Source organism: Equus caballus, chromosome 14 (genome assembly GCF_041296265.1).
Source record: "Equus caballus isolate H_3958 breed thoroughbred chromosome 14, TB-T2T, whole genome shotgun sequence".
NCBI lineage: Eukaryota > Metazoa > Chordata > Mammalia > Perissodactyla > Equidae > Equus > Equus caballus.
Window position 1 is genome coordinate 102,866,712 of NC_091697.1, and position 23,480 is coordinate 102,890,191.

General features: G+C 35.3%; 1 protein-coding gene across 9 annotated transcripts in view; it reads left to right on the top strand.

The window, feature by feature from the left end:
- AP3B1 (adaptor related protein complex 3 subunit beta 1) overlaps positions 1 to 23,480 on the top strand; it is a 227,657-nt gene that overhangs the window by 66,052 nt on the left and 138,125 nt on the right. For all 9 annotated transcript variants that reach the window (XR_011425714.1, XR_011425716.1, XR_011425715.1 and 6 more), the window contains exon 7: positions 3,462 to 3,644. Coding sequence is in view for 6 of the 9 variants with exons in the window: in XM_001918342.6 (XP_001918377.2) it covers positions 3,462 to 3,644 (183 nt within the window). In the remaining 3 variants the exon portion in view is untranslated. The remainder of the gene's footprint in view (positions 1 to 3,461; positions 3,645 to 23,480) is intronic.

Genomic DNA, 23,480 nt, shown 5'->3' on the forward strand with positions numbered 1-23,480 from the left:
TGTAAGTTTTAAAGGATAGAATAGAAACCTCACAACTGTAGTCAATGAAATTGAAAGGGAATATTTTATCTATATTCTGTCATCCCCATTCGACTGTTCTAAGTTTTCTTTATATAATTTCTTCATTGTAATTCCTAGATTACTATTTTCATCCTGTGTTCTCCATTTAACATATGCTAAACACTTTTCTTCTTTACTACAAACCTTTCCTAATGTTCAGTTATAAATTCATTTTTTAAATTTATAACACTTTCTCTTGTTTTTCTTTAAAATGTGGAAATCCATATTTGTTGGGCAGTTTAAGCATAGCAGTGGACAGTCTCTCTTATTTTAGAGCATCTCAAAAGCGGGGTGATATTTATTTCCTTTTCCTTTAGGGTTAGTTGTAAAGAAATCCTTTGGATAGAATTTAACTTTCTAAAAGAAAACAGTTTCTTCAAAAAGAAATTGGTCCATGCCTACTGAAAAACTGAGTTTTTTAAAATATTTTTTTGATGATAAAGTTTCCTCTCCTTAATTTAGCTACAAAATGATGTTTACTGAATATATTGGTAGTTCATAACTAAACTGTTGGGGTAAGACACCTTTTTATAAGTTATTGATTTAATGTTGGTAAAAGCTTCACTGTTATGGGCAAAAAACACACCTCTGAGTTTGTGCAGATGTTTTATTGTGATAGATCTATTATCCAGCCATTAGAAGATAAATGACGGATCTTTCCCATTTTCCATGCCTCAAGAAAATTGAAATAAGAAGAGGAATATCATTTGGGCTGTATGATTAGGGCAGTTTGGATGGCCATTAATTTAAGAGAAGAAAATCTTGGCAGCATTGGCCAACTTGGACCACATTATCAATCAAACCTTGGTGCACTTCTTGTGATGACCCAGCACTCTCAGGTTTTTGCAACGTTAATTAGAATTCATGACAAAATAGATGCAAGGAAACATTTTGTACCCTTCATAATTTTATAGAAAATTTATTGTTATTAGAGGAACCATTTGCTTAGTGTGATTTTTTTCATTACCAGCTTGTCAACTAGCATAGATAATCTGGAGAAAATATGAACTCCATAGATGGGGTGTCACTTTTGTTGATGGTTCATGTAGTTTACCTTGGAGCACAGCTAATGGCTGAAGTTCATAGCAACAGCACAGAAAAACGTGGCAACCAAGGGAAGATAAATGAACCATGTTTATTGCTTTAATATAAAAAATACATAAATGGAAAACTGCATTTGAATTTGATGAGCTCATTGCTAGTTTTGTTGGAGTGATTTATTTTTCCCCTTATAAAAAAAGCTACTATTGACACAGTGAGATGGAAATTAACTGTCTGTTTTTGGGAAACCAATATTTTTGGTTTTAAAGTCTGACTAGATCATTTTATTTTAATTCTGGAAGTTTTATAGAATATTGAACATTTAATAGAGCAAAATTATCAATTCTGCTGGCAGTGTTTAGCCTAGGGTCAGTTTGTTATAACCATACAATGAAATATCTAAAACGGTCGGTTTTATTTTCTGAGGATGCTTTTTCTTTACATTCTTCCTAATTATTTTTTTGTTTCTTTAAACTTTTTTGTACTTAAGTAGTTGTTTTCTTTTTTTTCATGTTATTTGTTAGTATTTTAGAATTATTTTGTACCTGTAGCTCTTGGTTTAATAAATTTAATACCATGTGGTAGCTGATTTTCCTTTTAATTGTTTGGTGTCTGCTAGATACTTTAAAAAAAAGAATCTCTAGGCTTAGGCAAAATAACTTGATTTCATATAGTATTTCTTAAACTGAAGCTTTGTTGAATTGCTATTTCAGTTTCACGGATTATTTTTTCCTAAGTGATATTATTGATTTTTGTACTTTAACCCCTTTACCAATTGATACATCTTATATTAATATAAGATTAACATATAGATAAAAATAGGTTAAGCATCGATATATTTTACAAATACGAAGTTATTCTATAGTTTGATGTCATAAACTTAGTTGTTTTAAGAGATTTTTAAATGATATTAATTCTGACATTTTAGAAATATGATTATCACAGAATATAATTTTTGAAGAGTGATTTATACAGAAGATATCATAATGTGGAGTTGAAAACATGAACTTAACTTCCTTTCCATATCAATAGCAAATAGAAAATTATACATATAATACATTTTGATTTAGTTCACACGAATAATCAATTCTGTGCTTTCTCGATTAAGGTGTATACATGCTGGGCCCAGCAGGCACCAGTACGTGGGCAGGGCTGGAGTCAATAAATGCGGCTGCACGTTTGTGCCGGTTGGTAATTCATAAAACCCCCACAGGACTGGAAACTTGTTTAGCATAATAGCAAGTCTATATTCTGAGCTGTTTTCTTTCAATTGTATTGTTGGTTGCATATTAATAAACTAAATGTCAGCCAAGTAGAGGGACAAACACTAAAAATATGAATATCATCGTATCTAATATTTTTCAAAAAGTACCATTTCAGTAAGTTATATTTCTATTTAATTGCTTATTTTAAGTCACTGGGGAAATTTTAGACACTAAAATGAAGATCCCTAGTGTTCAAAAGGAATATGATATTAATTTATTTTTTCAAAACCGTATTATGTTGTTGGCTAACTGCACATCTATCAGTGGTACGTATATGGAAGTTTTTGTGTATTAAATATTCAACTTAGCTTGTATCTTTATACCAAAGAATGTTAACTTTACCACTTTGCAAAAGCATGACAATTCCAAAAAACAGCATTTATAGATCATTAACTGGTCGTGGAGAAAGCTACGTTTTGTTGACAATATATTGTTTTAACTTATACAAATTGTTATATAAGTGATAAGAATGTACTCAAGTTGTAGCTTGTGTGTTTTCTTTGTAAGTAAATTATATGGGTAAAAATTAACAGGTGGATTAAAATGTATAAGATTTGAAAGTGTTTTTGTACCCAAAACATTTATGAGTTCCTCACACACATTTTAAGATAAATTCATTGTGAATTATTGTCGTTTTCGTTTTAAACGAAACGTTCGTAACGTGGTCCTTGTTATTTTCTTGATTCTTATCCTGAATATTATTATGTACTAAATAATGAATCTTTAGATTAGAATTCAGGTTAGCTTTAAAAATGCAAAATGTGCATGATGAATATGTTTAATCCAAGTATGAACAATTTATTGAAATTTTACCTGACAAAATAAAAATATCAGAGTTTCTAATACTCATACTTCTAATTCTAATACTTCAGGAAAGTATTAGCTTTCCAGACATGTTACAACTATTAAAATTATGCTTTGAGGGAGTGACACTTTAAAATTTATTTCAAGATGAAAAATCATTTTATTAATTAAATGACTGAATACTTTAAATATTGCTGGTCATAACGCTGGTTACACATCTGTAATGCCTGAGTAGAATCTTTGATTGGGGGAAAACGTTTTTTAATGAGTTACTATTTCTTTCTTTTCCAGCTGGTAGCTGGCAGTGTTGTGATGGCTTTTGAAGAAGTTTGCCCGGATAGAATAGACCTGATTCACAAGAATTACCGCAAGCTCTGCAACTTACTGGTCGATGTAGAGGAGTGGGGGCAGGTCGTCATTATCCACATGCTCACTCGATATGCTCGCACGCAGTTCGTCAGTCCTTGGAGAGAGGTAAGTGTCCCGCGGTCTTCCACTGATGAAGTATACGAAGGAGACGGATGGGCTTTTGAAAACGTGTACAAAAAATTAAGAGTAGTAAAATGTAGAAGTCTGCGGATTTAAGGAGGACTCGTCTTCCTCATGTTCTTTTGGAAAGCAGGAAACCAGTATAAATGCCAGGAGGATTGTTTCTATACTTCACGGCGTAGTGTAAAACTTGTAGTGTGATCCCTCCAGGAGGCCCTATAGGGACGGCAGCATGATACGGTGTTCGCGGTGACATGGCCAAATCATGTCGTTTTGTAGTTACTTTCACAACTTTGAGTCCCAGTTCTTCCAGGGACTCACTTGTAAGAGTAGGTAATATGATTCTAACACATGTGAATTTGTGCCTAAAATAATTTCTTGCCTTTATAGATAAGTATTGTTGAATTTTAAACTACTTTTTCAGGGTCTTAGGTTTCTAAAATATGTTTGTTTTCCTTTTTTTCTACACTGAAACTGATGGAATTTCAGTAAAATTAATTATTGAATATACGTTAAAGTTGTTTTCTGTGTGCAGATTAACATTAGAGGCATCCCTTATTCTATTCCACCATATTGAGAATTTAGAATCCTTCATTACATGGTTTGCAGCAGAGATCTCTCAGTGTGTATATATTTAAGATTTAAGTGTGAGTTTTAAACTTGTTTAAGAAAAGAAATCATTAAATATTATAAGAATAGCACATTCATTCTAATCTTGTGATATTTCTTTTTCATCTTTTTAAAAAGCCTTATTATGAATTTTGAAAATCAGCTCTGTAAAAAGTAAAAGACCAGAAATCCTTCAATTATATAATGGTTTTTGCACAAATTTATGAATAGGCATTGAGTGTTCAGTACATCTCATTTTTGTTAACTAGAAATAATACTAAAGTGAGGGAAAAATGTTGGTAATACATGTCAAGGTTTCAGATGTTTAAGGTGTTTAAATGTTTAGAATGTTCATCGGTGCTTTCTCCAATGACTTAGCATTGTTAGTATTAAAAAGCATTTTAAAATTTTTAAAATATATCTTTAGAAGACTATTTGTAATATTGACTCCATCTTAATTATAGTATTAAAAAAGTGTTTAGGTTATTCTACTTAAAAATGGAAATATCTTTTGGATTATTCATGTATAAAAGTCGTATGAAACATAGGTCTCTTAAGTTGATGAAATTTTACTGTTCATCTGTGCTTTTATTTTATAAAGTTAATTTTATTTATCATTGAGCAAAGTCAACCTTTGATGGCCCTTTTGCTGAGTTAGGCAACATGTCCATGCTGCAAATGTCCAGCCACTTTCATGTAAATAGTAACTTTGACAACAGATTTTTGTTGCTAATAGCTATTGTTTGATTTCAGCCAGTTCTCTCCCAGAATGGTATTCAGATATTTTTTTTCCCTGTTGTGTAAGGTTATGTAGGTAATTTTGCCTTATCTAACCACTCTCACTATTTAATACAATTTTTAAGTTTACTCTCCTGTTGCCGTCATATCATTTTCAGATAGCTGTATGCAAATGGTCCTTTGCTTTGTCATTATGTAGAACTTGGAGTTAAAATATATTTTTTCCTTACCATATCTTCCAAAAATATGTAACGAACTTTAAAATATCTTTTTGTAGTTTATTTATTTGTGTGTCTATTCTTTGAGTTTTATTTCATCTTATTTTAGATAAAATTCATGTTTAAAGCTATTTGTAAAGCAAGCAAGATAAATTCTACACTACTATATATATTTATTGTTTTGACAGGTAATTTGAAAAATTGCCACTATATGCATTTCTTGTGTTTTCACGTTAACTCTATGAACATTAATTATTACTAACACAAGATGAAGTCTGGTCATTGTCGTAGGTACACTAGAATTGGGCTAAATAATTTCTTATCTTTGCCACTTATTTGCAATCTGTCTTTGGCATTGTTCAGAGTATGTGGTAAATAGACTGATTCAGTAGTTCTAAAGTATGCACCTCCGCTCTCAGGATGCTGTTGCGTTGCTGCAGGACCAGCCACCGGGGGGGCGAGGGGCTCCCGTGGGACAGCGCCCTGGGCTCTCGCTCCAGCCTTCCCCTCGGTCCGCCTTTCATATGCAGCTTTGCGTACGCTTTCCTTTGAGAAAAAAGGAAAAATCGGAAAACCACGAAAACAGAAGATTTGTAAGGGTTTTGCTAACTACAATCATATGTAGATTTTTTTTTTTAAATTATAGGAGCAGTTCAAGCACATGGTGAATAAAAAATAAGTCTTCCTTCTCATAACCTCTTGATTGACCCCTTAGAGTCAGCTCCTGGCAGCCATTTAATTTCGCTTGTTCTGGTGGTTATAAATTTTACTTTAGATAACACATTTCACTTTATTTAATTTGAAATGGTATCAGTTGACTCCAGAATAATCAAGGTAACAGGCTTGCATCTCTATATAGATATATGTTCTGTTCAGTAGTAGCAGGAAAGATTTGAAAGGGTCATGCTTTATGGTAGTGTTGGAAGGCAGGGATTGTCAAAGATGTTAGACTTTTATACAAATATGTTCTATAAAATAGGTTCAAATGGGTTATCGTCATTGGGACATGTCCGTCCTCACTCCTTCGGTTAACCCGTCTCAGATTCTGTTTTCCTGAGGCTCTGGGGTAAGCAGTCCAGCCACTTGTGGTCTTGGAGACTTCCTGGCCTAGACTTTAGGTTGCATCCAGCTTTTTAGGACTGCACTTGGTAATTTTAACTTTAGAAGTTGGCAGACTGAATTGTAAGGCAAAGTTTGACCATACCTGGAAGAAACTGGGAAGTATTCGGCATTTATATCTGCCTTCACTTTTCACTTCTCATGTTGTAAAAAGCGTACCGTGTAGTAAAGAGCAGTTAAGAGTCTGGGGCCAGCCAGGTGGCTAGTGATTAAGTTTGTGCCCTCCGCGTAGGCGGCCGAGTTGGCCAGTTGAGATCCCGGGTGTGGACCTACACACCGCTCATCAAGCCATGCTGTAGTGGGCGTCCCACATATAAAATAGAGGAAGATGAGCACAGATGTTAGCTCAGCAAAAAGAGGAGGGTTGGTGGCGGATGTTACTCAGGGCTAATCTTCCCCAAAAAAGAAAAAACCTCAGTTAAGAGTCTTACAGAATAGAAAGACCAAGTGGAACAGTACTCTAGGAGAGCCGGTGCTGAGTTGTCACCGCCATTTTTTATCCTTTTACATCAACACTTGAATGTTTTTTTCCCTGGAATCCTTGGAGTAGAAGGTGTTTCTTTCAGTACTCCATCCGCTTTTCCATCCAGGCAGAGGGCACCTGCATAAACGCCATATGAACACCACTTTGTGATATATCAAGGGCAATTTATCTTGAAGTGAAAGAATTTGCAAGTGAGAAAACAGTGTCACTAAAATAATATATTGACTTAAAAGTTATTTAAAATAAAAAACTGCCTGTAAATACCAAATTCATTAAAATCTAGAGGTTTCTTTCTCAAGTTCTAAGAGAAAATGTGAAAAATAATACTGTGATACTTTATATTTATCAATTTATTGTTTTGCTGTGCTTTGTTATATGGTGTTTTATTTGAGATAGGGCAGTGGGAATTATTAGACCCATTTGGTAGATGCAGTAACTGAGCCGCATAGATTTTAACAACTCCCTAAGATAATATTGCTTGCAAAAGGTGAGCCCAAAATAGAAACAGAATAACCCAATGCCCAGGTCAGCATTCTTTCCTGTATATTCTGTTACTTCATGACTTTTAAATTAAAATACCTTTTTGCTTACTTTAATAAGTTTCTGTGTGTTTGCCTATTGTGTTTCAGTCACAGCTAATTCTGAAGCCCCTCAATGCATAGTGCTCAGACATTGCAATTAGCTAACCACCATAATTAAATTTGCTTTTCAAGGAGAAAAGTCATGTTTCTCATTGAATTCTTTAAGGCATTTTTTTGTGTTTATATGCTTGAAGGGTAGCAAAATTGTTTTTTGGGGGAATTGAAAATTAGTAGAAATACATTTTGAGATGAGCTGATGTACATGCTTTTGTCAATAAGCTCTCAAATGAACACATCAAATACAAACAAGCTTCTTCAGGGGCAGAAGAGATTTTTAATTTAGTTTATTTGCATCATTATAGATCAGTATTTAGGCTGTTTATATGTAAATGTATGATTTGAGGAACAATTAAGTGTTGACAAAGTAGATTGCAGTCATATCAATTGCAGTGCATTTTCCATAATTTTTCTAACTGACATCTTTGATGATAAATAGTGGATGCCAAGTCAAAGCCGATTATACAGTGCACTAGGAATTCATGGGGCTGTCAGGGAGAAGACCGATTGACTTGAAATTTACATATTAATGAGAAGATTTGTTAAGAGGGTGCTTGACTATAGAAAATAACAGCGTATTTATAGGGCACGACATTTTATAAATAAAGCTGATGCAGGAAAATGGAAATTAAACCTTTTAGGTTAATAAATTCAAGAGACTGCTAAAATGCATATTTGCATTTTTATTTTCTTAAATTTACCTTACTCTTTGCAGTCCATGTGGGTTTTCTTTTTTATTCTAGGTCAAGTTTGTATAATTTTCAAGGATATAAAATTCTAAAAGATTTTTTTGTGTCATGCAAGCCTATTATGGGAGAATATTTGAAGCATAAATGTAAATCTCTAAGATGAAAGTTGCTTTTGTAGGACTAATGAATTTTAGAAAATAAATATTGAAAAACACCAAGTAAATTTTAAGTGTTATTAAGAAACAAAAACCCTTTTGTGGTATTAATTATAAACTAAAATAAAACTGTGTCACTGGGGCCTGACGGAAATGTTTTCAATTTTTCAATACAGCTCTTTAAAGTTGGACTTCCTCCAGGAGATGACAGTTTTGCAAGAATTATCAAAATATTTTACTTTAGTAGTTTGGAACTTAAAACTGTATATCACAGTTACTTTTTCCATATGAATCCAGGTAATATGATTCTGGTGGTCGTATGAATGCTATTTTGAAATCTGGAGTGATGAATTTCCTTTTGTTTCTCTCAATATATCTGTGCTTCAATTATAAAACCTTATATGGGTTATAAGAAAGTTCCAAGTTTAGAATTTTGTTTCAAATATTTTAAAGATAAGTTCCTTAAGTTTTTCAGGGGTAGCTATAAAATAAGAACTCATCAGAACACAAAATTCGTATACGTAGTTTTTGATTCTCGATTTTCTGAAAATACAAAGGTACTTTGGAAAGGTCCAAAACTCCACATCCAGGCCCTGTCTTAGAGGACGTGAGCGTTAGAAATTATTTTTTATGGACTTTTAATTTTCTTTTCAGGTTAGTTTTCTTTGTAAAATAAATTTTTTATTATGTGTGACTCATGGACTATTTTTGAATCTTACTGTTTTGTGGAATTTTTAAAAAACAAAATAGTCAGGAGTTGTGGTAGAATCTGTGCTTTACACGGTGAACAAAGTTTCTCGCACTCTTTCAGGCAGCTGCTGGTGAAGGGTTCCGGGTGCAGTTTACTGAGAAATTGTGGACCATGTGCTGATCTCGAAATGAGCCCTCCCCTCCCTCTGCTGCTTAGGAGGCATTCAGCTGAGATTCCTGTTTCTCTCTGTTGTTCATAAGTTACTTTTGATTGGATTTTTTTAACTCATCAAGTGTCTTTTTAAAAAAAATTTTAAAATTTTATCTAACATGAACATAGTTAAAAAAAAGAAGTTAAATACTACTACAAGGCTTAAAAGAAACATTTTCCTGTCCCACCCTTCCCCATGCCTGAATTGCCTGCCTCAGATTCTTTTAGGCTTTTGTGTGTGTGTGAGTGTGTATTTAACTTTCTCCATTTCTAGGTAATACACATTTATTGCTTTTTCTTGACTTATCAATTTTAGACATTATGTATTGACTTTCTATTATAGAAATGGGGAATTTGGCATTCTTGTAATATATTACTTCATGTTCCCACTTTGCCTGTTCCATCTTTGCAATATATTACAATTTTTCAATGTGTATTGTTCATTTAATTATGACTTTATGAATATTATTTATGCTGTATATTAACATTTTCATCTCCCTTCTTGTGGAACTTTTGGTTCTTCCTGGAATCAAAAATTACCTCATTTTTAATTTCCTTAGTTTATCATGTCACTGTTACAAGGCATTCCAAATTCTCTATCACAATATTAAACGCTCTCCAAATATTATTTTACATGCAGTTGTTGAAATACCTGTAGTTGCCCGCCCAGTATCAATTGTCCTACGCCCCTTTTAAAATAATGGAATCCTGATTTTGTTCAGAGTAGCGATATATCCACTTAAAAATAATGTATTTCCCTAGACTCTCCTGGAGTCAGAAATGGCTGTGTGACCCAGTTGTGGAAATTATGACATTTGTGGAAATATTCTCGTTGGGATTCTGGGAAAACTAGTGTTTTTCTGACAGACTTACTTCACATACATATTTACCCTTTGCCTTTTCTCCTTCTTCCTTCCTGGAATGTTTATATAATGATTGGAGGTACGGCAGCCATTTTGCAAGCGTGAGGATAAAGCCTTACTCTGAAAGTGAATGGAACTGAAAAAAAGCAAAAATGTTCTCCTTGTGGACCTACCTAACTTGATATTTCTGTTGCGTGTAGCTGAACAGTAGTCCTGACTAACACAGTTGTCAGGTACGTCAGGTGTTCCAGCAGCTTCATGTTCTTCTGGGATACAGTCCCAGAGGCTGTACTCTCTTGTTCTGATCTGATTACTTCCTAGGCTCACTACACAGCTGTTGTCCTGGAACTTAATTTCTTCTCTCCTCTGTGTTAAATCTCCTGTTTCTTAGGTCTTCCTTTCCCTAGCGTCTTCCTCTTTTTCTGTCTTCTGGTTTTGATGGCGCACGTCCTCCAGGAACTTCTCCAGAAAGGGTAGATGAGGGAGACAGTTTTGAGACTCTCATGTCCCTCTCCTCCTCGATTGCTGTCTTGCCTGGGCTTTTGGACAAGTACTTCCGTGGGTCTCCTGTGTTGGAAGTGCCTGGTTCCTTCTGTACTTGACGTCGTGGCTGGATGGGGTACTGTTGGGTCACACCTTTTCTTTCTTCTGTTGGGAGCTCTGTGCGCACAGATCTTTCTCCTTCGCAGGTAACTGTTTGTTTGTATCCTCAAAAATCTGTTTTTTTAAAAAAAAACCTGTGAAAGGATTAGTGAGGTTGAATCTCTGTGTGGATCGTTCTATATGTTCTGCATATTCACTTTTTATTTTAGGGAGGTTTTTTTCTTTGACATTCGTTTTTTTCCTACTCCATTTGTTACTTATGTGCTTCAAGAATTCCAGCTATTTCATTTTATAATCTTTGTCTACTGTCTGCCACCTTTTAAAAAATCACTTTAATGTTTGTCTTTTTATTTGCATTCATGTTATCTCATTTTTTTCTTTGTCAGTAATTTGATTTTCAGTGATCATACCTGTTCTTTATAGTTTTCAATTTGATAATGATAGTACTTTGGTGTTTAGTTTATTTACTCAGGTTTCAATCTTATATTTTCTTTATTCTATAGTTTTATCATCTCATCTTTGAACTTGTATGTTCTTGAGTTCATATCCTTGGTAACTTCTTAAGAGAATTTATTTTTGATGTATGGGGGATTTTTTTTTCCAGAATGATTTCTTTGTCTTTTGCATGGTTTTTTTTCCTTTTGTGCTGTGAGTATGTTGCATAGCTATTATGTTCTTTTTCATATTGCAAAAATGAAATTGGGCAGCCCTGGTACAGACATTTTCTTTGTTCGGATATAGTATGACTTCTTAATTCTGTTCCACTACACCTGAAGACGGTTTGTTCCTTCCTCTCACTTTCTGTTTGAGATGTGCATATTTTATGCCTTATTCTCCTTTGTTTTAGTAGCCTTTTGGCATTTGAGGAGAGGAGTAGTTTGTGGGATTGTAAATTCAGTCTCAGCAGAGATTGAAGTCTTTTTTAGAATATTTGAGCACTTTTTCTAGAATTTTTTTAAAAAGCCCTTACACTAGCATTCATGCCACCGAGAATATTCCTATGGAGAAAGATTCTTGACTTTTAAATTGTTCTTCTTTATTCATTATTTAATCCGAGAACTGTGCTCTCCATTATCAGAGCTGCTAGCCACATGTGGCTATTTAAGTTTAAATTAACTAAAATTGGAAATCAGTAACTCAGTTTCAGTAGCCATATTTCCAGTGCTCAAAGTTCACGTGTTGCTAGTGCCTCCTGTATTGGACAGTGCGGAGAGAAAAGGTTTCCTCTTTCACAGAAGTTTCTGTTGGGCAGTTGCTCCCTCTTCTTTCAGAGAGAGCCAGCCTGGTTGCTTCCTTGCTCGCCTGCTGCTCCCCACCGTCCCACCTGGCTCCTGGGAGAGTGAAAGATAAGGAGAACCTCTGAGTTTTCTTCTGTCTAGATTTTGGAAGAAGAAGGTTACTAATGAACATTCTCAAGAAGTGAGGTATATGTTTTTCTAGAATCTTCCGTTTTTAAAAAAACTTTTAAAAAGTTTATGCCATTAGATTGTGACCCTCTTCTTGTTTTATTACTATTGACTTATTTTTGCTAGTTTTAATTTTTAAAATGTTTTCACATTTTTTATATTGAGGAAAGAAATTCTATCCTATCTTTATTTCACAATCTTTACCTGGAACCCCTCCAAATTTTCACAGTATTAAACGTATCTTATCGACTTTCAGCATGTACTAAATGAATTTTAGGAGAGACTTAGAACTGAGGAAGTTTAGAAGTATGATCCATTCTGCCCTCCTCTGAGTCTGTCCTCAAAGTTTTCTTTTTCCTGCTGTGCTCGCTTGCTTGACATTCTCCCATGGATACTTATATCATTGTATTTTCTCTTCACCATATAATTCCTTTGTTTCCTTGTATTTTTTTCTGTGTTAGTCTTATTACTGTAGCATAAAGGAGTGGATATGGTTAATATTGAATTTTAGTCTTCTGACAAGTCAGTTATTTATGTTAATTTTTAATTTTGTGATTTTTCCACTTAGTAGTTTTCTATATTCATCTCAGAAAAGATAAAGATTTTATGTAATCTATTAATGTAATTTGAAACATGCAATTTTATTCTATTCTGTTATACAGTTAGCTGTATCTATACAGACTTTAAATTCCTGACACGCGTCTCAGAACCGCTGCAACCCTCCTGGAAGCCGCAAGCCTTCGCTAGACTCCAGAGTTCCCCAATCGTTCAATCAGGCAGATTCTGCCAGGGCACTGTTGTCTAAGTGGTGTAGAGAGTGTGGCAGACACTGTTGATTGTCTCCAACAGCCAGCCCCCATTGAAGATCTTCTTCCTTGCAAACAGATTTTCTATAGGCATTGAGCACCCAGGTGTTTTTGAAGAAGCCATGTTGTTCCTCAGCCCAAACTGGTCTAGTTAATGTGAATTAGATTCCCTTTGAAGGTGATGGGCTTGGGAATGGGCATATAACCCTGTTCTTGCTAATGAGAAGTAACGGGAAATGTGAGCAAAGTGGGCAGGGCACAGGGCTGTATGAGCAAGATGGACTTTCACATAAAAAGCATGATGACATTTGAGCTGCAGCTGAGACGTACTTCATGGATTTACAGTTTTAGCTTCCACTGATGGAATACTTTGGATTAACTCTCTGGAAAATTATTTTTAAAACCAGCAATCTAAGGGCACAGTAGGATGATCAAAAGTGGGCAAAAACTAAAGAGGACAGTACACATGAATGACTGAAATTTCAAGGTGTGAGATCTGCCAGGTTTGCCTGGTTTTTACCTGAGGGCACACCCCAATTCTGTATGATAATGGAAACAGTCACAGCCTTACTTACCTAGCCATCAGAGAACAGATTTCAAGGCTGGCAGGATATCTAAAAAGTCTGGGGGAAATTCCAGGAGGGTGCAGGAATCACAGAAGGGTGAACCCCCCAGAAATGGCGTGTAAACACTATCCACATCCTTGGCTGACCAGTAAACTAGGCATGTGCGGGGAAGACTCCACTAGGTTTAGCCAAAAAGCAGCACCTGGAAGATCGAAGAACTACATGGAGATTTCACTTGCTGGCCACATTGGGACAGACAGAGTTTGGAGTGTGAAACCAGTAAAATGCCTGCTCTAACTAAAATCAATAAACTTCAGAGGAATGCAACATAAGGAAGACTTTTTTAGTGTGCTTGATAATATCCAGAATACAACAAAAAATATCAGTGGATATGAGTGATGAGAAACCAAAACATAACGATTGCTCAAGAGAAAAAGCAGGCAGTAGAAAGTAACCTCAAGCTAATCAAGAAGAGGCAATTATCAGACAAATAAAGCAGCTGTTATATATATGGCCAAACTAGTAAAAGCCACATAGTTGTATTGGATGAATAGATGAGTCTTAACAGGAAAAAGCCACTGTGAAAAAGAACCAAATGGAAATTCTAGGTCTGAAAAATACACTGATTAAATGAAAAATATTCTTGATGGGCTTAATACCCAAGAGGAAGCCGTAAAAGAGTCAAGAAACCTAAATGGAGATCAACAGAAATTATTCAGTCTGAAGAACAGAGAGAGAAACAGGTGAAGGCAGGTGAACAGTCGCAGAGCCATGTGGAAGAATATCAAGGGATGAAATACTTGTAACTGAAGCCCCCAAGGGAACGGGAAGAGTGGCGGGAGCGGTACTAGTGCCTCAGGGCACGAAGCCTGAAAAGATTTCAAATTTACTGTAAGGGGAAAAGAACCAAGTGTACAGATCCAGGAAACTCATCCAACTCCCAGGCAAAATAAACAAAAAGTCACACCTATGCACGTGATAGTCAAACTTTTGAAATCAAAACAGAAAAAGAAAACCTTGAAAGCAGACGGAGATAAGCAGTGCGTCACATACAGAGGAACAGTGATAGAACTAACTGCTGCTCAGAAACGCTGGGGTCTGGAAGACAGTGGAGTATCATCTTTAAACTGTTGAAACAAAAAGTGTCAACGAAGAGTTCTATACCTACCAAAACCAGTCTTCAAAAATAAAGGTGGGATGGAGACATTTTCAGATGAACAAAATTGAAAAATTCATTGGAGAACTGTATTAAAAGAAATCCTACAAGAAATTGTTTGGGTTGAAGGGAAATGATAATAGATAGTAATTCATAACTATGAGAAGTCATAAAGAATGAAAGAAATGTTATATATATGGGTAAATATTTTAAATTACTCTTTTTCTTTTTTCTCTTAATTTCTTTAAGTTCCTACAACACACACTCCTCTATCTATCTGTATCTCTGTTTCGCAGTCACAGGTTGCACTTGCTCGTACTTGACCTCTGAACTTTTCTCTGCACCTGTGGAGCTGTAACCTCTGCCGCCAGTGCCACAAGTCTCTGTGTGGACATATGTTTTCATCTCTCGAGGAGTGGAATTGTTCGGTTGCCTTTCCCCTTCTCACCTCCACTTGCGCTCCAAACACAACCAGTTGTAGCTCTTTTAGCTTCGTCTTCTACTGGTTGTCTTCTTATTATTTTTGAAACAACTTGCTTGCATAACTTTTTCCAGTCACTCAAGTCACTTGTTATCTAGAGTACGTCACTTGTTATCTAGAGTACAGGTATTATTTTGTCTGTTCAAGTATTACAGTTCCCCACAAGATTTTTAAAAAACTTTACTGATTTATCCTCTCTTCCATAAATGTCTACAAATATTTCAAAACCTCTGTGCCAACCATATAACCCTTTTTTTTAATGTCCTAAAGGAGAATTAAATTTATCAATTTCTATTCAATGGGCATTTACCTTCTCTAATATATTCTCTTTATTTCAGGGTTTAAGGTAAGGAGGGAATGAATATCTGAAGAATCATGATTAGTTCTGCTTAGGTTTGTTTTAATTTTGTGTCATAGTTTATGATTGAAAGAGAACCACTCTAAAATGCGTTCCACTTAACAAAAGTCAATTCTTAGTTATTACCCATCATTAGGTCGAGGTTAGTTTTCAAATAATTGGGACCCTTCTTTCTCCTGTCTTAGAACCCTTTGACCTAAGCTCAACATCTGTCATGAGTATATTTAATTTCAGAGATACTTAAGAACATGCCCCGTGTAGATGCTCCAGGTTTTTCATTGACAAAGTTTGGCAACCACTGTATTCAGAAAGTTTTTTTCTTATATCCTGGAGCTGAACACATAGTCATAAGAAATGAGAGGTGTTGTGGGCAATTGAGCACTTGAACTTCCTAGTGGCTCAACACAAGGTTACTGGGGAGAGGTGTTCCCATAATTGTGATGTATTGGGAGAGATTCGGTTGTTCGCTGGTCCTCAGACCCACACTTCCACCTTGTGGTGTCGTGCTCACTGGGCTGTGGCATGAAACATGTAAAGTGAAGAGCATAACAGTTACCTCGAAGAAGGAAAAAATGTCTCGAAGCAGTATGTATATCCTCGGTTGTTTTAATAAGGCCTGATTTGGGGGGAAAGAAACTTCTTTTTTATTTTCCTTTGAGAAAAATATTAAATTTAAAATTTTATTAAACATTTTTTTCTAGTGATTGTGTTTCTCTGATAAGTTGTGCTATCCATACTGAATAGCTAATTTAACTAAGTGATTATGATATTGCTAATCACCTCCCCACTCTGGTCTTGGCTGGGACATCTAACCCAGTGTCAGAGAGATGTACCACCAATATACTGCCATGGTGTCTAGGGACTGAATGCTTGTGTCCCCCGAAAGTCATATGTTGAAGTTTGAACCCTCCATGTTATGGTATTTGGAGGTGGGGACTTTGGGAGGTGATTAGGTTGAAGTGAAGTCATGAGGGTGGGGCCCTTATCATGGGAATAGTGCCCTTATAAGAAGAGACACCAGAGAGCTTGCTTCCTTTCTCTTTCGCCACCATGTGAGGATGTGGTGAGGGGGCCGCCAGGAAGTAGGTTGTCACCAGGAACCGAATGTGCTGACACCTTGATCTTGGGCTTCCCGGCCTCCAAAAATGTGGGAGACAAATGCCTTTTGTTGAAGCCGCTCAGTCTCTGGTGTTTTGTTATAGTCTTCTAAGCTGACTAATGCAGCATCTAAGACGGCATAAGAATGTCATGCTGTATTCCGCTGTGTGGCTTTTAGACATTATATACTGGTCTGTGTCCACAGCAGACCACAGAGGTTGTTTTGTCCCAGTAGAAATCTTAAGGTGGTGCTGGTGTCCTTCAGGCTGTCATGGAATTCAGGAGGCAGGTGGGTACGTTCGGTGTCTTGTTCTCGAGTACTGTAAGTGCCAAGGTGATACAAGGGAGGGATGACAGGGTGAAGAAGAATGATTCCTGAGGTGAGATCTGGGCCCCCACCGCTCATCTCTGAGATCATTGATAATTCATGTAAACTGTGTGCACCTCCGTTCTTTCATCTGTGAGAAAGATAGTCGTACCTGCTTTGCTTACCTTGTGGGCTTGTTTTAAGGATGCGGTCAGATGTTTGTGAAAGTGCTTTAGTCATATTAGAAATTACTTCAGCTGAAGTTGCCTTTTATTTCTAATTCCAGCTTTACTGTTCACATGTTGTAAAAGTAGATGTTTTTCAGGAGTATTGATTTCTTCATCAATTTTCATATATGAGAAAATTTTGCTGTGTGCAATTTTAAACTATTGTCAATTTTCTTTTTTCTTTATTTTTTGTTAACCCTTATGAACTGACATGAAACTCGTAGTTTGTATTTATTTTTTAATTAATCCATTCAGATAAAATGAGCAAGTCTCTCTATGTCCTAAGATCTCTTTAAAAAGCAGAGATTATCCTCAGACTCCAAAATTGTGAGTTTAAACACTGATTTATTACAATTTTTGTGAACATTTGTGTTTGGAGCTTCAGGTACAAAATCTATATAGAGTGTTACTGCTTAAGTATAATTTCACAATTTTCTTTATTCCATGGATCTGTGTAATAGTACTTCAAAAATGTCTACACTATGCCTTTCCAAAATACACTTTATGGAGTAAAAGGTAATTTTTTTTTGCTTTCCTGAGGAAGATTCGCCCTGAGCTAGCATGTGTTGCCAATCTTCCTCTTTTATTTGCTCGAGGAAGATCAGCCTTGAGCTGACATCTGTGCCACTCCTCCTCTGTTTTGTATGTGGGTTGCCCCCACAGCATGGCTGAGTGAGTGGTGTAGGTCTGCTCCTGGCATCCGAACCAGGGCCGCCAAAGTGGAATGCATTGAACTTAACCGCTACACCATGGGGCTGGCCCTAATTTTTCTTTTTTGCCTTCATAAAGCTTATATTTAAAATAACATTTTTCTCTATTGAAAGTGAATGTGTCAGAGTTAAGTGAAAAGCTAATTTTATTCTGATGTTTTTATATTAGCAGTTGGGGTAGTCAGGACACGTGAGTGAAGAAAGACCTATTTTCATATGAGATAGGTTCAGATATATTAAACTCACTGGTTCTTTTTTTTTAAATACAGGTTTGTTTTTTTTTAGAGCAGTTTTAGTTTCACAACAAAACAAAGCAAAAAATACCAGGAGTTCTCATATATTCCCTACTCCACTCACACATACAGCCTCTCCCGCTGTCAACATCCTGCACCACAGTGGTCCATTTATTACAATCAGTGAACGTACATTAATATGTCCTCATCACCTGGAGTCTGTAGTTTGCATTCAGGTTCCCTGTTGGTGGTGTACCATTCTGTAGGTTTTGATAAATGTATAATGACATGACTCCACCATTATATCATAGAGAATAGTTTCATGGCCCTAAAAATCCTCAGTGCTCTGCCTGTTCATTCCTTCCTCCCCCACCAACCCTGGCAATCCATATGCTTTTTCCTATCTCCATGGTTTTGCTTTTCCGGAATGTCATGTAAGTGGAATCCTATACTATGTAGCCTTTCTAGATTGGCTTCTTTCACTTAGTAGAATTCATTTAAGCATCCCTGATGTCTTTTCATGGCTAGTTAGCTCATTTCTTTTTAGCACCGAATAATATTCCATTGTCTGGATGTACCACAGTTTATTCATCTTGTCACCTGCTGAGGGACATCTCGTTTGCCTGCAAGTATTGGCAGTTAGGAAGAAAGCTGCTATAAACCTTGTGCAGATTTTTGTCGGGACTCATTTGGGTATGAACCAAGGATGATGATTGCTAGCTCGTTTGGTAAGAGTATATTTCATTTTGTAAGAAGCTGCCAAAATTGTCTTCCGTGGTGGCTGTACCATTTTGCATCCCCACTGGCAGTGAGTGGGAGTTCCTGTTGCTCTCCATCCTCACCAGCATTCGGTGGTGTTGGTGTTCTGGATTTTGGCTGTTCTCATAGGTGTGTAGTGGTACCTCATTGTTGTTTCAACTTGTATTTCCCTAATTACATGTGATATTGAGCATTTTTTCATAAGCTTATTTGCCATCTATGTATCTTCTTTGGTGAGTTGTTGCTTCAGGTGTTTTGCCCATTTTTTAATAGAGTGTTTGCTTTCTTATTGTTGAGTTTTGAGAGTTCTTTATCTATTTTGGATAACAGCCCTTTATCAGATATTTCTCCAAATCTGTGGCTCATCTTGTCTTTGTCTTGACATTATCTTTTGCATAGCAGACGTTTTTGATTTTAATGATGTTCAGCTCATCAATTATTTCTTTTGTGGATCATGACTTTCTTTGGTGTTGTAGCTGAAAGTTATCACCATACCCAAGGTCATCTAGATTTTCTCATATGTTATCTTCTGGAATTTTATACTTTTGTGTTTTAGGTTTGTCTATAACCCTTTTTGAGGGAATTTTTATAATAGGTATAAGGTCTGTGTCTAGATGCATTCTTTTTGCATGTAGATGTCCACTTGTTCCAGCACCATTTGTCAAAAAGACAATCTTTTCTCCATTCTGCTGGCTTTGCATCTTTGTCAAAGATCAGTTGACTATATATTCATGTGGGTCTTTTTTTGAGTTCTTTCTTCTGTTTATTACTCTGTCTATTCTTTGACTAATACCACACTGTCTTGATTACTGTGCTTTTATAGTAGATCTACAGAGAAGTCAGACTCACTATTTAAATTTTTAATTGCGGAAAAATTTAAGCATACACAAGAGTAGGGCTAGTGGTCCGGTGAATCCCCATATACACGTTACCTTTCTACAACACTCTTCAACTCATGGCTGCTCTCATTTTAACTCTACCCTCTTCCCTCTTCTACTCTCAGATTTCATGTAAAATTCTATATATTATATAATTTCATCTATATTCAGAATGTATTTCTAAAACACTATCTTCACTTTAAAGAAACTGCAAAACTTTCTCAAATATAAGTTGGTTCCTATTTTCTAAATGAGAGGATTAAAGCTTTTGGGGCGGTTTCAGCTTGAATGGATACTTTTTTAGAAAGATGGAGAAAATAGTCTGTGGTAATATATAATTTCATTTTATGTACATACGTATATTTTAAGCCACAGAAAAATAAAATATTCATTTATAAATGTAACTTTTTAATATGCATTTTATGAGTTTTATCACATACATTTTATGTATGTGTGTACTTAATAACTAGGGCTCCTTTTTGAGCCATTTAATAGTTTTCCATAGGGAAGCATCTTTACTTCTGTATAGGTTGTTTGAGATACACTCACCTAGGAATATGAATATGATGCTGTCATAGAAAAACATTTCAAGCCTGCGGTACACATTCACTGCATATTAGCATAGTTGTTGTTTGGAATTCTTCTGTAAGGAAGACTTGGCTTTCTCCCCCGTTTGTTTATTTTTTAGTCATTTATTATGTACTCAGATATTTGTTTTATTCTTTGGGTTGTAAACAAAAACTATCATTATTTTGTTGTTCCAATTTTTCAGGTTTGTCCTTAGAGAGTTTGTCTATTTGTGTAAATACTTGGTCATCTAAATTTATTTTAACTACCCTAGCTTTAGAACAGCCGTTTTCTCAAGGTACAAAAGAGCAGTTTCACGAGTTTGTTAATGTTTTTTGCATCTGTTAGATTTCTGTCAAATGATTCCATCTTTTGTAACAGTCTGTAATATAAAGGTGACTTTACTTAATGACCATGTGGCTTAGAAAACTTGCCAACCAATAAATGACAATATGAAATGTTTTAATTAATACCCATTAGAAAACCACATGTATGATAATACCTCATTTCTCCAGGCTCAATAGAAACAATCCATAATAATAATTGATTTTGTTTATCTTTTTACCTTTTTGATGCAAACACCTCTAAAACACATTTCTTTTTTTTTCTTTCTTTTTGAGGAAGATTAGCCCTGAGCTAACATCTGCTGCCAATCCTCCTCTTTTTGTTGAGGAAGACTGGCCCTGAGCTAATGTCCATACCCATCTTCCTCTACTTTATATGTGGGACACCTACCACAGCATGTCTTGCCAAGCAGTGCCATGTCCACACCCAGGATCTGAACCGGTGAACCCCAGCAGCGGAATGTGCACACTTAACCACTGTACCACCAGGCTGGCCCATAGAACACGTTTCTATTTCCCTACCCCTTGGCAGGGAGTGAAAGAAATAACCTAATATTTTCTTTTAAGTTATACATTTTATTTTTATCTGTGGATCAGGAAACCAGACTATTACGATGGTTAAAATTATCTGCGTAATATACTCTGAATAAGGGCTTTATATTTAGAATAATATCTAAAGGCTTCGTAACAGCTATTTCAGCTATGTAGGAGAGACCTTTTTACTTAGTTCCAAATTTACAGGTGAATTACATAAATCGAGCCTGCATAATATCAATTGCTAGATAAGAAATAGAAAGTACAGAATAAGTTAAAAAAATTAAAGTTTCACTAAAAATAAAATATTTCTAAAATATTGCTTTCAAATACACGGAGGTATATTAAAATTGATTCATTTTCCTCTTTTATATATGATGTACAGTTAATATACTAAGTTGAGCAAATGGAAACTTTTTTCTAAAAATCAATTTCAGCATCTTTGAAGCCCATTTTATCTAATTTTACTCTGAAGTAGACTAAACATCTTTCCCATACCTTGTTTGCCTTACTTGTTTAACCAACTTTTCTGTTTCTCAACAAGCTGAAAATAAAATTCATTCCATCATACATTTAAAATTTAATTAAGAATGATTATTTCAAAACTGTTCAAAGTTATCTAACATGTAAAATCTGACTCTTTATTTAACTTACTTAATTGTCCTGGGCTGTGATCTCTAAGAGAGCAAAAATCTTCCTCTTTCTGATCTGTCCAAATTATCACTAATGTAAAATTAGTCAAAGTCAAATTTTAAAGATTGCCATATTAACTCTACAGGTGGTTACTGAAATTGTAGTGCTTTATATCAAAATGATGTTAGAAAGTGAATCTCACTTTTCTATAAAAATAATATGGAGTTGAATTCCCTTCCAAAAGCTCAGTCTTATCACTTAATTCCTTGAACGTGTTATCCATAGATATTTTACAGTTCATTTTAAATGCTTGTGTTATCCTCATTTTTCACCTTGTTTCTTTTTGTTTTTCATAATTAATATTCACATCATTGTCTTTTTTCTTATTTGCATATTTAAATTTTTTTATTGAAGTAGAAATACGTAATGTACATGTGTCAAAAGCAAATGGCTTCATAAATTTTCACAAACTGTATACCCCTCTGTAATGAGTACTCCGATTAAGAAACAGAAATTATAAATTTAGTCCAGAAGCCCCACTCTTGACATCATCTAGTTAATATCCTGCTTTCTTTCCCAAATGGAAACAATATCCTGACCCTTAATGACGCTGCCTTTTCTTCCTTCTCTCTCTTCCTCCCTTCTTTCCTTCTTGGCTTTATGAAAAATTGTTGAACTAGTTTGAGGCTTTGGATGATGGATTTTGGTTTGTTTGTAGAATATTCAGGGTATCAACCCTCTGAGTTAGCTTAACCACCTCAATTGTAGATTGAGAAGATTAAAAGCTGAGCTTTAATTTTATCTTCTTTACTCCCTAGGGTATAGACTCTCAGGCTTTTAAACTAAAGACTAGGAGAGTTATTAGGAATTTTGCTTTTTGGTAGATCCTGACCTCCAGTTTTTGTTTCTGTATTTTTATGAATTTTATGAATTTTGATTTGTAGAAGTTTTTCTTTTTTTCTTTTTTTGAGAAAGATTAGGCCTGAGCTAACATCCGTGCCCATGTTCTATTTTATGTGTGGGACGCCTGCCACAGCATGGCTTGGTAAGCCGTGTGTAGGTCCACACCTAGGATCCAAAAAGGTGACCCCTGGGGCCAATGAAGTGGAGTGAAGCAAACTTGACCACTATGCCCCTGGGCCGGCCCCTGTAGAAGCTTTTCTTGATAGCTTTGTTAGATCCTTGAATTTTATGGGGGACAGGTACTAATGAAAGAAAAAACTTCCATTGCAGTCTTTTTACTAAAATTGCTATCATAATCCCAAAGACTTGTACTGCAAAGTAAGCAATATGATTATGTTCTTTATTGAAATAATATAATTGAATTTTAATAAAGTCTGTTAATAATGAAGGAGAAATAGAATGAATAAATGCTTATTGAAAGCAGCTTTTTATGTGCATTTGTGGATTTTAATTTTTAGTTACAGTGCTGTGTTAATACAGCAGTTTCATCGTGTATCAGTTTCAGGTGGAGTTTGAATATTTATTTGATTGAAGTTGGCTAAGCATTGTAGGTGTGTACTTATGCTTAGAGAATGTGATTGTTTGTGTATCACTTTATTAGTTTACTAATTGAGTTAATAAAACCAGTTTGGCCTGAAGCTCCATATAGGAGCAGTCACTCAAGTATGGCCTTGATATAAAAATATATCTCACTTACAGTCCCCACTTCTTTTGCTTTTTGAAGCACTAAGAGGCAAGTAGTTTGTTTTGATTGTGTATTCAAAGGAAGAGGATAATG